The sequence below is a fragment of the Cebus imitator genome, unplaced genomic scaffold (assembly GCF_001604975.1).
Source record: "Cebus imitator isolate Cc_AM_T3 unplaced genomic scaffold, Cebus_imitator-1.0 Scaffold96, whole genome shotgun sequence".
In the NCBI taxonomy this organism is placed as follows: Eukaryota; Metazoa; Chordata; class Mammalia; order Primates; family Cebidae; genus Cebus; species Cebus imitator.
Genome location: NW_016107411.1, coordinates 2,331,237 through 2,344,855, shown reverse-complemented (window position 1 = coordinate 2,344,855; position 13,619 = coordinate 2,331,237). Strand labels below are relative to the sequence as shown.

Sequence of the window (13,619 nt, the reverse complement as noted above, 5' to 3'; positions counted from 1 at the left end):
TTTTTGAAACAGAGTCTTGCTCTGTTGCCCAGGCTGGAATACAGTGGCATGATCTCGCTCATTGCAACCTCCACCTCCCAGGTTCAAGCTATTCTCTTGCCTTAGCCTCCCAAGCAGCTGGGACTACAGGGACGTGCCACCACGCCCAGCTAATTTTTGTATTTTTAGCAGAGACAGGGTTTTACCATCTCAGCCAGGCTGGTCTTGCACTCCTGATCTTGTGATCCACCCACCTCAGCCTCCCAAAGTGCTGCGATTACAGGCATGAGCCACTGCACCCAGCCTTATGATGTCTTATTCAAGAGCTTAGGTATAACTGACTGGGTATAGGCTGCCTGAGCCCATAACTAGGCTAGTAAGTGACAAATAAGAAAACAGCAAGGCTTCCATAATCTGCTCCTTCTCCCCTTGGCTCTCCCTTCTTCCCCACAGTGACCATGAGGGCGGCAATGTAAGTGCCCATACCAGCCACTTGGTGGGCAGTGCCCTTTCAGACCCTTACCTGTCCTTTGCAGCAGCCATGAACGGGCTGGCAGGACCTCTCCATGGACTGGCAAACCAGGTAAAACTATTCTTTTTATTTTCTCGATACATCTTTTCCTTACCCCATGCTTTGTTTCTGATCTTGGCATTCTCTCCTGGCATATGTATTAACATTCCTTTTTTTCCTAAACCTTTCCCATAGGAAGTGCTTGTCTGGCTAACACATCTACAGAAGGAAGTTGGCAAAGATGTGTCAGATGAGAAGTTACGAGACTACATCTGGAACACACTCAACTCGGGACGGGTAAGCAGAGATGCTTAACGACTAGGAAAGAAACCAAGACCCAAGTTCTGCAATTTGGAAGAATTAAGAAGAAAAGAATGAGCCAGGTGTGGTGGCTCACGCCTGTAACCCCAGCACTTTCAGAGGCCGAAGCAGGCGGATTGCCTGAGCTCAGGAGTTTGCAACTAGCCTGGGCAACATGGTGAAACCCCGTCTCTACTAAAATACAAAAAATTAGCTGGGCATGGTGGCGGGCGCCTGGACTCCCAGCTACTCAGGAGGCTGAGGCAGGAGAACTGCTTGAACCCAGGAGGCGGGGGTTGCAGTGAGCTAAGGATCGTGCCACTATACTCCAGCCTGGGCGACAGAGCCAGACTCCGTCTCAAGAAGACAAGAATGAAAGAGGTCTCTAAATTAGAGATTTTTTTTTTTCTTTTTCCATTTATCTACCTAGAAGAATTTATTTAGAAAATAATTTCTAGCTGGGCACAATGGCATGGACCCCGGTATTCTCACCTACTTGGGAGGCTGAGGCAAGAGGGTTGCTTGAGGCCAGGAGTTCAAGGCTGCAGTGTGCTAAGATCACTGCTGTGAATAGCCACTGTATTCCAGCCAGGACAACACTGTAAGACCCTGTCTCTAAAAAAAAACAAATAAATAAGAATAAGTTGAGTGTGGTGGCTCAGGCTTATAATCTTAGCACTTTGGGAGGCCAGGGTAGGTGGATCACTTGAGCCCAGGAGTTTGAGACTAGCCTGAGCAACAGAGACCCCATCTTTCTTTTCTTTTTTTGAGACAGAGTTTCACTCTTTTTGCCTAGTCTGGAGTGCAGTGGTGTGATCTTTGCTCACCACAACCTCTGTCTCCTGGGTTCAAGTGATTCTCCTGCCTCAGCCTCCCAAGTAACTGGGATTACATGCATGTGCCACCATGCCCGGCTAATTTTGTATTTTCAGTAGAGACAGGGTTTCTCCATGTTGATCAGGCTGGCCTCGAACTTCCAGCCTCAGGTGATCTGTCCACCTAGGCCTCCCAAAGTGCTGGGATTACAGGTGTGAGTCACTGTGCCCAGCCAGACCCCATCTTTACCCAGAAAAAAAAAGAAAAAAAAAATCCAGGTGTATTGGTGTGCTGGTCCCAGCTACTTGGAAGGCAAAAATGGGAGGATTGCCTGAGCCTGGGAGGCTGCTGGGAGATGTGATCATGCCATTGCACTCCAGCCTGGGTGACAGAGCAAGATCCTGTCTCAAAAAATAAAATAATTTCTACTGAGAATACTTTTTTCCTCATTCTTTACAGGTTGTTCCAGGCTATGGCCATGCAGTACTAAGAAAGACTGATCCACGATATACCTGTCAGCGAGAGTTTGCTCTGAAACACCTGCCTAATGACCCCATGTTTAAGTTGGTTGCTCAGCTATACAAGATTGTGCCCAATGTCCTCTTAGAGCAGGGTAAGGCCAAGAACCCTTGGCCCAATGTAGATGCTCACAGTGGGGTGCTGCTTCAGGTAAGTCCTCCTTTTCCTTTTTTCCCTCTAATTTGTACCAAACCCTATTGTTATCTGCCATGCACAAAGTCAACTAACTCCTATCAGAGCAAGGACCTCCCTTACAGAGCCTTTTGATAAAGTTGATATGACAGGGCTGGGGTTGGGGCTATTCTCTTTTCAGAGTCCCAATTGCTATACTTTTTGCAGTGTCATTTCTTTTTTTTTTTTTTGAGACGGAGTTTCGCTCTTGTTACCCAGGCTGGAGTGCAATGGCGCGATCTCTGCTCACCGCAACCTCCGCCTCCTGGGTTCAGGCAATTCTCCTGCCTCAGCCTCCTGAGTAGCTGGGACTACAGGCACGCGCCACCATGCCCAGCTAATTTTTTGTATTTTTAGTAGAGACGGGGTTTCACCACGTTGACCAGGATGGTCTTGATCTCTTGACCTCATGATCCACCCGCCTCGGCCTCCCAAAGTGCTGGGATTACAGGCTTGAGCCACCGCGCCCGGCCTGCAGTGTCATTTCTATTTAAGGTTGACTGGGTAAGTCCTTGGAGAAAAAGGGATAATTGAGCTTTTAAGGTTTCTATCACCCAGGACTTGTACATGTCACTGCCTCTGCCTTAAACAAAACCTTTTTCTCTTTTACCTTACAGTACTATGGAATGACGGAGATGAATTACTACACGGTCCTGTTTGGGGTGTCACGCGCATTGGGTGTACTGGCACAGCTCATCTGGAGCCGAGCCTTAGGCTTCCCTCTAGAAAGGCCCAAGTCCATGAGCACAGAGGGTCTGATGAAGTTTGTGGACTCTAAGTCAGGGTAAAACTGGAGACTGGGAGAAAGTGACTACTAGAAAGTGAGGAAGCCTAAATAAAGAGTATACTTTTGTTTCAGGGGCCCTTTAAAGACTTAAGATTAAATTATATCTGAGGCACTGATAATGTGTTTGAGGTTAAAATATAAATTAAGACTTTAAAAGCTGAAAAATGATCCCTTCTTCCCTAATCAGCCCTCTTCCCTGCCTGGTATGAGTTGCCCATCATAGGGGTGGTCCGGGAGGATGGCCAGGACTAATGCATGTGGTATGAGTTAGGTTTGGCCCCCCCACTATCTCTAGAGTGAGAATCTGGCTCCTCTTTCCATGGGTCAAAGCCGGTTACAGAGAATCTGCAGTCACTTTGGAGCTTTTGCTTCTTCTCTGCCAAGCCCTCAATAAGCCAGCAAACCAGGACTCTGCCCCTTCTGTTTCCATAGGAATCATGATGGATAGTCAGCTGTACCAAGCCCCTTGGCCCTCTCCCGTGCACACAAACACCTCCTAGCAAGACCTGTTGGTTAGCTGGACATGCTTTGGCAATTTTTTTATGTGACCAAGTGACCATAAAAGGCATGGCATTTGTTGTGACTGGCTCCCAATGTTTGATTTCTTTTTTTAAAACTATCCAATTAAAATTAAGTCTGGGAGTGTTCCGTTTCCCATTACTTTAATACTCACCTCCTCCCAGACTTTACACCTATTGCAACTCAAGCTGAGGATGTTCTGGACCTCCCCTCTTGGTCCGTACTAGAGACCTCTTAACAGATCTGTGGTCCCAGTCGTTGGGTTTTATCAGTGCTTAATGTGAACTAAGTTTTTTACTTCCATAGAACACAAGCCACTACCCTCTGGCCTCCCCAGTCCCCAGACCCCCATCTTTTAATATGCTGTGAGGCATAGAGCAGGGACTCAGGAATAACCAGCACGTTATTTTCAGAGTCTGGTCCCTGGGTTATTAGCACCTCTTTTTGAACAGAGAATTGATTCAAGATTGAACATGGTCTCCTCTGATTATCAGGTACTGGGGCTGAGGGCATTAAAATAGTAAGCCTCCCTCCTCATCCCCTGCCTCAAGAAGATGCCTCCTTATTTATCAGCATCCTTTTCCTCTCTCTTCCCTGAGAGCTCACAGTACAATGTTTGTTTTAGAAGGCCCATTTGCACAGGTTTTCAGCAACTCAGAATGTTCTACTGCCTTTTCTTTGAGAAAGGATTGAGATACACTCCTGCTGTGCCCCCATCTTCTCTCCAGACTCCTGCCTGTGTTTGTGTGGATCCCCAGTCCCAGAACTGCACTTGAGTTGGACACACTGTAAACCCCTGGGTAACTGTCAAGTCATGGTGCAGACTTCAGGTTGTTCTGTATAAAATGCAAAATAAATGTTTTTATTAACAATGCTTGAGCCTGCTATTAAATGATGCCTGAAAGAATCTTTATTATGAGGTAAAGAATCTGGCTACCAGCCAGGCATGGTGGCTCACGCCTGTAATCCAAGCACTTTGGAGGCCAAGGTGGGCGGATCACCTGAGGTCGGGAGTTCAAGACCAGCCTGACCAACATGGTAAAACCCCATCTAAAAAAAAAAAAAAAAAAAAAGAATCTGGCTACCACGATCCTGAACTTAGTAGATTTTAAGTAGTCTTCTGCATCCATTTATCTTTAGGTAGGTTTGGCTTCCTTTTACCTTAACCAGAGGAAAGCCTCCCTGAGGGATTTCCAAAGGACACTTCCGTTCTTCCTCAAGGTTAGGAAGTCCTTGATGTTTAGCTCCTAACCTTGCTAATTTTGTTGTAAGGTAACATATAACAAGGGCTATAGCTGAGACTGTCAATTCTCATTTGACTACTCCAAGAACTGGTCTAGCCCACTGAGTGAAAGGAACAAACTGTATCAAGGACAAATGGGCTACTATGGCTCTACCTCAGGTACCTCAGGACCTAAGCCACTAGAGGGCTCTGGTACTTCTTGGAGTGCCTGCTCTTTTCAGCTTCCCTGAAGGAGGTCCCAAAAATAAGAGGTGGTCCTGAGGCCATCACATATATGGGAGGTCTGAGACCAGATGATTCTGTTCTGATATCCCTGCTGCAAGTGACCTTCTGAAAAAGTCTATAAATAGGCAAGGGGGTGGATACTAGGTCCTGGCTTGTAGAATGTGCTACTATAGTTAGCGGGGACACTATGTCCAAGAGGCCTTCTTACACCTTCACTTCCCCAGAGAAAGAAGCCATAACTTTCTTTTATTCTACTATATCTGCATTATTATCCCAAGAAACAATATAATAAAGCCAAATTTCACACTGTCACAATTTATTGAAATTTTATAAAAATTCAGGCCAAGTGGAAGAATAAGGTACAACTCAAGAGACAACGACAACCCCGTTTAGTACTTCTCGGCACTGACGGTAAGAAAGCCCCTTACTCTCTAGTAGCCAGGCAGCATGGACTTACAGTCTTAAAATGAGGCTTTATGTATTTCAGGGTGGAGGCAAGTTGTCTTTTATCCTGAGGAATCTCAGGCAGGTAAAAGTTACCACTCAGTACCTCTATGCCAGAAGAAAAACTCAATTTATTCAATCCTTAGAAAAGTTAATCTCTTCCCCTGGTCAGACACTAAGGTGTGTTAATAAGGCCCAGAGACAACCACATAGTCCTTATTCTAATTCGTAGTGAAAAGTCTGCAGGCATATGGTGCTCCCACGATGGGCCTGACCCTTTCCTAGGCACATCTCATTTCCACATCCTTTGCCTTCTGTTTCCCCCTACATTTCCAGCCAGCATAGAACCCAAATTCTAGGGAATTGAGAGGAGAAACAGTATTACGAACACAGACTCCTCTCAAACTGGAGCAGGAGCCAAACCAAATAAATAAGAAAATTGGATAGGGAAGAGGGATAGAAGGGAGGTTAGAGAACAATCCCTTGCCTCAAGTCTGGTGCACTTCATGGAACATTAGTTCACGGGGGATGGCTGTTTCTGGACCAAACTTAGTGGCTGCCCGACGCTCAAAGGCAGCAACATTCTGTTTGACAACCTCATCGAAAAACATGGTGGCCAGCTGGGAGTGCAGCAGAGAACGAAATTCAAAGGAAATCTGGGAATGGGTAAGAGACAGTCAGAAACTTTTCCAGACCACGTTGGATAGCCCCTGGCCAAACGCAAGGATACCATTCCTCAGTGCCTCTCCTCCCCCTACCCCCTTCAGTTCCTTGAATTCCCTTAAGGGCCCTAACTTGAGACTGAGCACAGATTACAAGTCTGATACAAGCTCAGATCTGTGGAAATTGTGACTTGGGGAATACTAAGTGCTATCTATACTTAAAGAATAACCAGCCGGGCACGTAGTCCCAGCTCTTTGGGAGGCCAAGGTGGATGGATCACCTGAGGTCAGGAGTTTGAGAGCAGCCTGGCCAAAATGGTGAAACCTTGTCTCTACTAAAAATAGAAAAATTAGGCCGGGCGCGGTGGCTCACGCCTATAATCCCAGCACTTTGGGAGGCCGAGGTGGGTGGATCACGAGGTCAAGAGATCAAGACCATCCTGGTCAACATGGTGAAACCTCGTCTCTACTAAAAATACAAAAATTAGCTGGGCATGATGGTGCGTGCCTGTAGTCCCAGCTACTCGGGAGGCTGAGGCAGGAGAATTGCTTGAACCCAGGAGGTGGAAGTTGCGGTGAGCCAAGATCGTGCCATTGCACTCCGGTCTAGGCAACAACAGCGAAACTCCGTCACAAAAAAAAAAAATAAATAAATAAATAAAGTAGCCGGGCATGGTGGTGGCACCTGAAATCTCAGCTCCTTGGGAGGCTGAGGCAGGAGAATCACTTGAACCCAGGAGGTAGATGTTGCAGTGAGCCGAGATCGCACCATTGCACTCCCAGCCTGGGCAACAGGGCAAGACTCCATCTCAAAAAAAATAAATAACCCTGTCACAGCACCCCAGCCCTTCCCCATACCCAGTCCTAGTCCTCTGCTACACAGCCTCCTAACTCACCGAAAAGTCCACAGTGCAGGTTCGGGGATAGGCAGGAATGCCAGGGCTGAATCGCCAAATGGTCTCTAAGTGGTTGAAGAGCTTGCCATCAGTACAAACAGCCTAAAATAGGGCAATCAGGTAGTTAAATAACATTACTAAGTATAGGATATAATACAAAGGAATTGAAAACCATTTTCTTTTTTTCTGCTATTAGGGAATTACTTGACACATAGAGTCATTACAAAGGCCAAAACAGCACTTCAATATAAAAGTGCTAAAGAGAAAAAAATCTTATCAATCCCTCCCATACAGGCCTCACCTTGACCATGTGAGGTTTGACCATGGAAACTGCAGAGGTGTAACGTTCCACGACAGGTGGAAAGCCAACCTCCAGTTGGGCTTTCAAGTGACCCTTACGGCTGGATACCACCAGAGACTTCTTACACCAGGGCACAAACTCGCGATACTCCTGGACATTGGACACCACCTCATACATCTCCTGCATTGAATACCTAGGAGAAGAGGAATCACAGCCAAGGAACTGCCAGCTGGGTCAGGTTCCTCCTTGCTATAGGCCCCTAATTTATACCTCTGCCCACTAACCATACCCCTTCAGGAACTAGGGATCCCAAATAAGCCTGGATGAATAACTTCCCAAAATCAAATGTGCAAATCCTTATGATATTGTTACCTTATGTTTTGCAGTTTACAGAATACTTTTGCATTATTTTTATTTCAAGAGGAACCATCTAGGGAGAACAGAGAGGCTGTCAATTTTACTGGTGATCACACAAGGATCAGATCTCAGTTCTAACAATTTTCTAACAATGTGGCCTTAGGTAAATTACCTGTGTCTTCATTTTCTCACCTGATTTATAGGTTTGTTGTGAGAATTAAATGAGAAAAATCTATGTAAAACATTTAAGTCAAGCTGCTAAAATGTAGCAAGTGCTTGATAAATTAGCTATTATGCTCAAAATATATTAAAAAGATTACGCTTCAAATATTTACACATACTATGTACCCACAAAAAATTTTTTTAATGGCCACCAGAAAAATACACCCCGTTGTCTTGTTTTGTTTTTTGAGACAGTCTTGCTCTGTCGCCCAGGCTGGAGTGCAGTGGTGCAATCTCAGCTCTCCGCAATCTCTGCCTCCCAGGTTCAAGCGATTCTCCTGCCTCAGCCTCCCAAGTAGCTAGGATTACAGGTGCCCACCACCACACCAGGCTGATTTTTGTACTTTTTTAGTAGACACAAGGTTTCATCATGTTGACTAGTCTCAAACTTCTGACCTCAAGTGATCGGCCTGTTTCAGCCTCCCAAAGTGCTGGGATTACAGGCGCGAGCCACCGCACCCAGCTACACCCGGCTGTCTTAAGGTATAGTCCAACCCTAGTCTCATTTCACTTAATGCACCATGCACAGCAGCCAGGAAGGGGAAAATTAAGGTCGGGAGGCTGGCAGGGGAGGTTTGAGGATCAGTACTGTAGCTGCGGATGAGGATAGCTAGGGATAAATATTGCCCACCAATGATACCCTGACATTGTTGCCTGGACATGGTTATTTGGAGAGAAAGGGGAAGTGGAAGGATGCAGGGTAGAGGATGCTTACCCCATGATTCTACGCTCCGAGTAAGCCTTTCGCTTGTTGGTGAAGGGGGCAGCAAATCCCATGAAGGAACGGCTAGAAGGTAAGCCAGCCTCAGCCGTCAAGATCTGGGCAGCCCGAGGCAAGAGGAGGCTGCAGGAGGTCAGAAACCTAAGGCCAAAGGACAGAGGAGGCAACCTTATAGTTCTTTGTAATCCTCTATCATTCCCAGGTGAAAGGAAAGAAGGGTACATCCCAAACGAAGGTCGTTCAGACAAGCTTCCCCCACAACCAGCACCTGCTGCAGCCCGCTAGGCCCTCCCTGGCCAGGGAGTCACGAGTGCAAAAGGTCGAGGGCAGCTGAGGACAGGACTGGGGGCGGGGAATGAGAAAAACGGGATGTGCAGGAAGCGCCAGTTGCCTTTGACTGGGCCTACGCTACTGCTGCAAGCTAAGACTCTCAGGAAGCATCACCGCCCTCGGGGCCCCCTGGGTTCATTATATAGCTAGGGTGCCCGTGAGGGCCAAGAAGAGACTGGACACTCACCCCGAGGACTTCCCTTCTCGTACAACTTGCAAAAGCATTCTCCAAAGCTCTACATTAGCTCCCAGGGCATGACTGCTGTCGGTCTCCACCGCGCCTGCATCCCAGTATACAGCACCCCTCCGCCGCGGAACCCCGGGGTCTGGAGCAACACCCTGCCCTCAGGCGCTGACGCCCCCGCCTCCCTCTCACCTCATTGGTCTCGGCGGCCGCGGCGGGCCTGAGGGCGGGGCCGGGCGCGCGCCCGGGCGGAGCGAGAGCCGGCAGCGGCAGGGCTCGACCGCCGCGCGCGTCGCAGCCGGGACCCGCCGCGCGCCCGCCCAGGCCATGCGCGCGACCCTGACTGCGCCTTTCTGACAACGGCTGCGCCCTCCTCACTCCAAAGGCGGAGCGGTAGTAGGCACCCGCCGGGCTGGTTCGGGGCCCCCCAGCTCAGGGGCGGCGGGAGGCTGCAGCACCTCTCGCCTTCCTCCTGTCCAGGCTGCCGGGTAGGCTACAACTGAAGCCGGGACCGCTGCTCCCGCAGCTCTCGATATCCCCACGTCACGCGGTTGCCATGGCTCGGGCCTGGGAGAGGGAGGAAGGAAGGGGACAACGTCGCCTGTCGGGAGATGTAGTTTCACACCTCTGGCGAGAAAGGGCGCTGGGGTGTGCGTTTGAGAAGCTGCAAAGATGGTTCAGGGGACTGAGGTCGCCTGTGGTCACAGGACCCGATACGTAGGTACAGAGACGACTTCGTGGGCGTGTCTACAGCGCATATCTGCAGCTCCTCTGAACGCCCCTCTTAGAGCCTGTATTAGGGTTCTCTAGAGGGGCAGAACGAATAGGATAAATGTATATACGAAAGGGAGTTTATTAAGGAGAATTGCCTCACAGGATCACAAGGTAAAGTCCTACACCAGGCCGTCTGCAAGTTGAAGAGCAAGGAAGCCAGTGTTGGATCAGTCCAAGTCCCAAAACCCCAAAAGAAGAGAAGCCGACTGTGTAGTCTTCAGTCTGTGGCCAAAGGCCCAGGAGCCCCTGGCAAACCATTGGTGTAAGTCCAAGAGTCCAAAAGCTGAAGAACTTGGAGTCTGATGTTCGAGAGCAGGAAACATCCAGCACACGAGAAAGATGGAGGCTGGAAGACTCAGCAAGACAGCTTCTTCCACCTTCTTCTGCCTGCTTTTTCTGTTTATTATTTATTTTCTTTCTTTTCTTTTTATGCAGCGTTAGGAAGTCATATTTATTTATTTTTGAGACAGAGTGTCACTCTGTCACCCAGGCTGGAGTGCAATGGCATAATATTGGCTCACTGCAACCTCCACCTCCCAGATTCAAGCAGTTCTCCTGCCTCAGGCTCCTGAGTAGCTGAGACTACAGGCACTATGGGCGCACGCCATCATGCGTGGCTAATTTTTGTATTTTTAGTAGAGACAGTGTTTCACCATATTGGCCAGCCCGGTCTCGAGCTCCTGACCTCAGGTGATCCGCCTGCCTCGGCCTCCCAAAGTGCTTGGATTACAGGTGTGAGCCACCACACCCAACCCTGCTTGCTCTTTCTAGCATCGCTGGCAGCGGATTTGATGGTGCTCACTCAGATTGAGAGTGGGTCGGCTTCTTCCAGTCCACTGACTTGAATGTTAATCTCCTTTGGCAACACCCTCATAGACACCCAGGAACAACACTTTGCATCCTTCAATCCAATCAAGTTGACACTCAGTATTAACCATCACAAGAACCTTTATCATATTCAGCCTTGATTATAGTTAGAAGTACTGTTCATCTGTGTGGCTTCCACAAGTGCTTAGTGATGTGTTCTACATTTTTGGGAAAGGAAATTAACATTCCAAGCTCTGGGTTATAACTGCATAGTTTTTACCTTTAATATTTATAGAAAAAAGTCGAGGTAGGAAGAATCAGACATTTTTAGGACACAGAACCATCTTTGTCTGAAAAGTATGCACTTGATGAAGAGTGAGACCTCATGGACAGAAACTCAGGCAATTAAATATCACTATGATACATTTCATGATTCAAGGAGAAAAAAATATGCTCTTGGCTGGGTGTGGTGGCTCATGCTTGTAATCCCAGCACTTTGGGAGGCCAAGGCAGGCGCATCACCAGAGGTTGAGAGTTCGAGACCAACCTGACCAACATGAAGAAACCCCATCTCCACTAAAAATACAAAAATTAGCCAGACATGATAGCACATGCTCGTAATCCCAGCTACTTAGGAGGCTGAGGCAGGAGAATCGCTTGAACCCAGGAGGGAGAGGTTATAGAGAGCCAAGATGGCACCATTGCACTCTAGCCTAGGCAATAAGAGTAAGACTTCATCTCACAAAATAAAAAGAAAGAAAATGCGCTTGATAAAAGTGAGGTAAACAAAAGAAAAAAAGGAGAGGAAGAAAGAAAGCAGTTAGAAAGAGATTGGGCTACATGCAGTGGCTCATGCATGTAATCCCAGCATTTTGGGAGGCTGAGGTGGGAGGAGCACTTGAGGCCAGGATTTCAAGACCAGGCTGGGCAACATAGTGACATAGTGAGATCTTGTCTCTCCAAAAAAAAAAAAAAAATTAGCTAGGCATGGTAGCCTGTGCCTGTAGTCTTAGCTACTTGGGAGGTTGAGGCTGGAGGATCATTATAGCCAGGGAGATTGAGTGTGCAAGAGAATGGTGGTGCCTGCTGTTGAATTTCAAGTTCATGCTATTACAGTACAAGCATTTCCTCTGCTTGCTTTCTAAATCCTCAGTCAAGATTTAGGAATGCTTTCAGGAATGCTTTCTCTGAGGGCGTTGTGGCTGGAGGGTTCACCAATGCCATCATGCCCAGGGGGTATGCCCTGGCAGGTGAGTAGGTCAGGGCTATACTGGGTGGGCAATGTCATGGGGCTTGGCTGGACCTGGAGAACCAGCCGGTGGTTCCACAGGGCACAGAGCAGCCTCTGAGCCCCGCAGTAAGCCCCCCACCCCTCATGGGGGCCTGTCCCTCCTGAGCCCCACTATTTCCCTGACTTTCCACTTTCAGGAACGCTTTGCCTGAGAAGTGCTATGTGTGGTGGTTGTGGGGAGGGGCAGGGGGTAAAGTAAATAAAGACTGTTGCAGTCAGTCGCGGTGTCTTATACGTGTAATCCTAGCACTTTGGGAGGCAAAGGTGGGTGGATCACCTGAGCCTGATAGTTTGAGACCAGCCTGTCTCAAACTATATGGTGAAACCTTGTCTCTACAAAAAAATTAGCCAGGCATGGTGGCACATGCCTGTAATCCCAGCTACTTGGGAGTCTGAGTTGGATCACCTGAGCCCAGGAGGTTGAGACTGCAGTGAGCCGTGATTACGTCACTGCACTCCCAGCCTTGGTGATGAGAGTGAGACCCTGTCTCAAAACAAACAAACAAAAAGACTATATTGCAATGCTGGTCTAATTAGTGTGGAAGAGACATCTGACCTAGGAACAGGGTGGTTCTGGAAGTACTATAAATCCTTCAATACCCCTACTCCTTGAGTTTGGTGTTAATTTGGGGACTTCCATTGGATATGGACTGATTTAATGTTTGAGTGCATTAGTTGGGTACAGTGGCTCACACCTGTAATCCCAGCACTTTGGGAGGCCAAGGCAGGTGGATAACCTGAGGTCAGAGTTCAAGACCAGCCTGGCCAAAGTGGCGAAACCCTGTCTCTACAAAACATACCAAAACCAAAAAAATTAGCCAGGTGTGGTGGTGCACACCTGTAGTCCCAGCTACTCAGGAGGTTGGGGCACAGAATCACTGGAACCCCGGAGGCAGAGGTTGTAGTGAGTGGAGGTCATGCCACTGTACTCTAGCCTGGGCGACAGATGGAGACTCTGTCTCAAAAAAACAAAAAATTTGAGCCCATCTTCTCTGGATTTCACATAAGCAAGAGCCATTGGGCGATCACCAAAACCCATTTAAAAAAATTTTTTTTTTCTTTAAAGATGGGGTTTCACCATGATGGCCAGGCTGGTCTTGAACTCCTGACCTCAGGTGATCCACCCACCTCGGCCTCCCAAAGTGCTAGGATTACAGGCATGAGCCACTGTGCCCGGCTACCAAAACCCATTTTTAATAAACTGTTCTGCCTTCATAGCAGTTGGTACTACCAATTCAAAATAATTACGTACCAAATGAATATGTTTTATTATTTATTTATTTAATTTCTAAGACGGGGGTCTCACTCTGTCACCCATATTGGAGTGCAGTGGTGTGATCTCGGCTCACTGCAACCTCTGCCTCCCAGACTCAAGTGATCCTTTCATGTCAGCCTCCCAAATAGCTGGGACCACAAGGGCACACCACCACATTTTTGGTAGAGACAGAGTTTCACCATCTTGCCCAGGCTAGTCTCGAACTCCTGAACTCAAGCAATATGCACACCTTGACCTTCCAAAGTTCTGAGATTACAGGTGTAAGCCACCATGGACTGGACTAT

The 13,619-nt window shown here is 47.9% G+C and overlaps 2 protein-coding genes across 3 annotated transcripts in view; one reads left to right on the top strand and one right to left on the bottom strand.

The window, feature by feature from the left end:
• Positions 1–4,476, top strand: part of CS (citrate synthase) — a 17,664-nt gene extending 13,188 nt beyond the window's left edge. Inside the window, exons 4-7 of the mRNA XM_037741254.1 lie at positions 372–562; positions 686–787; positions 2,066–2,275; positions 2,914–4,476. Coding sequence (XP_037597182.1) covers positions 372–562; positions 686–787; positions 2,066–2,275; positions 2,914–3,084 — 674 coding nt within the window. The 3' untranslated portion in view covers positions 3,085–4,476. The remainder of the gene's footprint in view (positions 1–371; positions 563–685; positions 788–2,065; positions 2,276–2,913) is intronic.
• Positions 4,477–5,369: 893 nt separating this feature from the next.
• On the bottom strand, positions 5,370–9,767 carry COQ10A (coenzyme Q10A). 2 transcript variants are annotated; one of them, XM_017536320.1, is made up of 5 exons: positions 9,380–9,767; positions 8,668–8,814; positions 7,374–7,566; positions 7,073–7,174; positions 5,370–6,170 (listed from the first exon to the last, which is right to left on the bottom strand). In XM_017536320.1, the coding sequence occupies exons 1-5, from the start codon at positions 9,514–9,516 to the stop codon at positions 6,003–6,005; spliced, it is 747 nt and encodes a 248-aa protein (XP_017391809.1). In that variant the 5' UTR covers positions 9,517–9,767; the 3' UTR covers positions 5,370–6,002. The 2 variants fall into 2 exon arrangements, with proteins under 2 accessions (XP_017391809.1, XP_017391810.1); XM_017536321.2 differs by lacking the exon at positions 9,380–9,767 and adding an exon at positions 9,191–9,373.
• Positions 9,768–13,619: the final 3,852 nt, after the last annotated feature.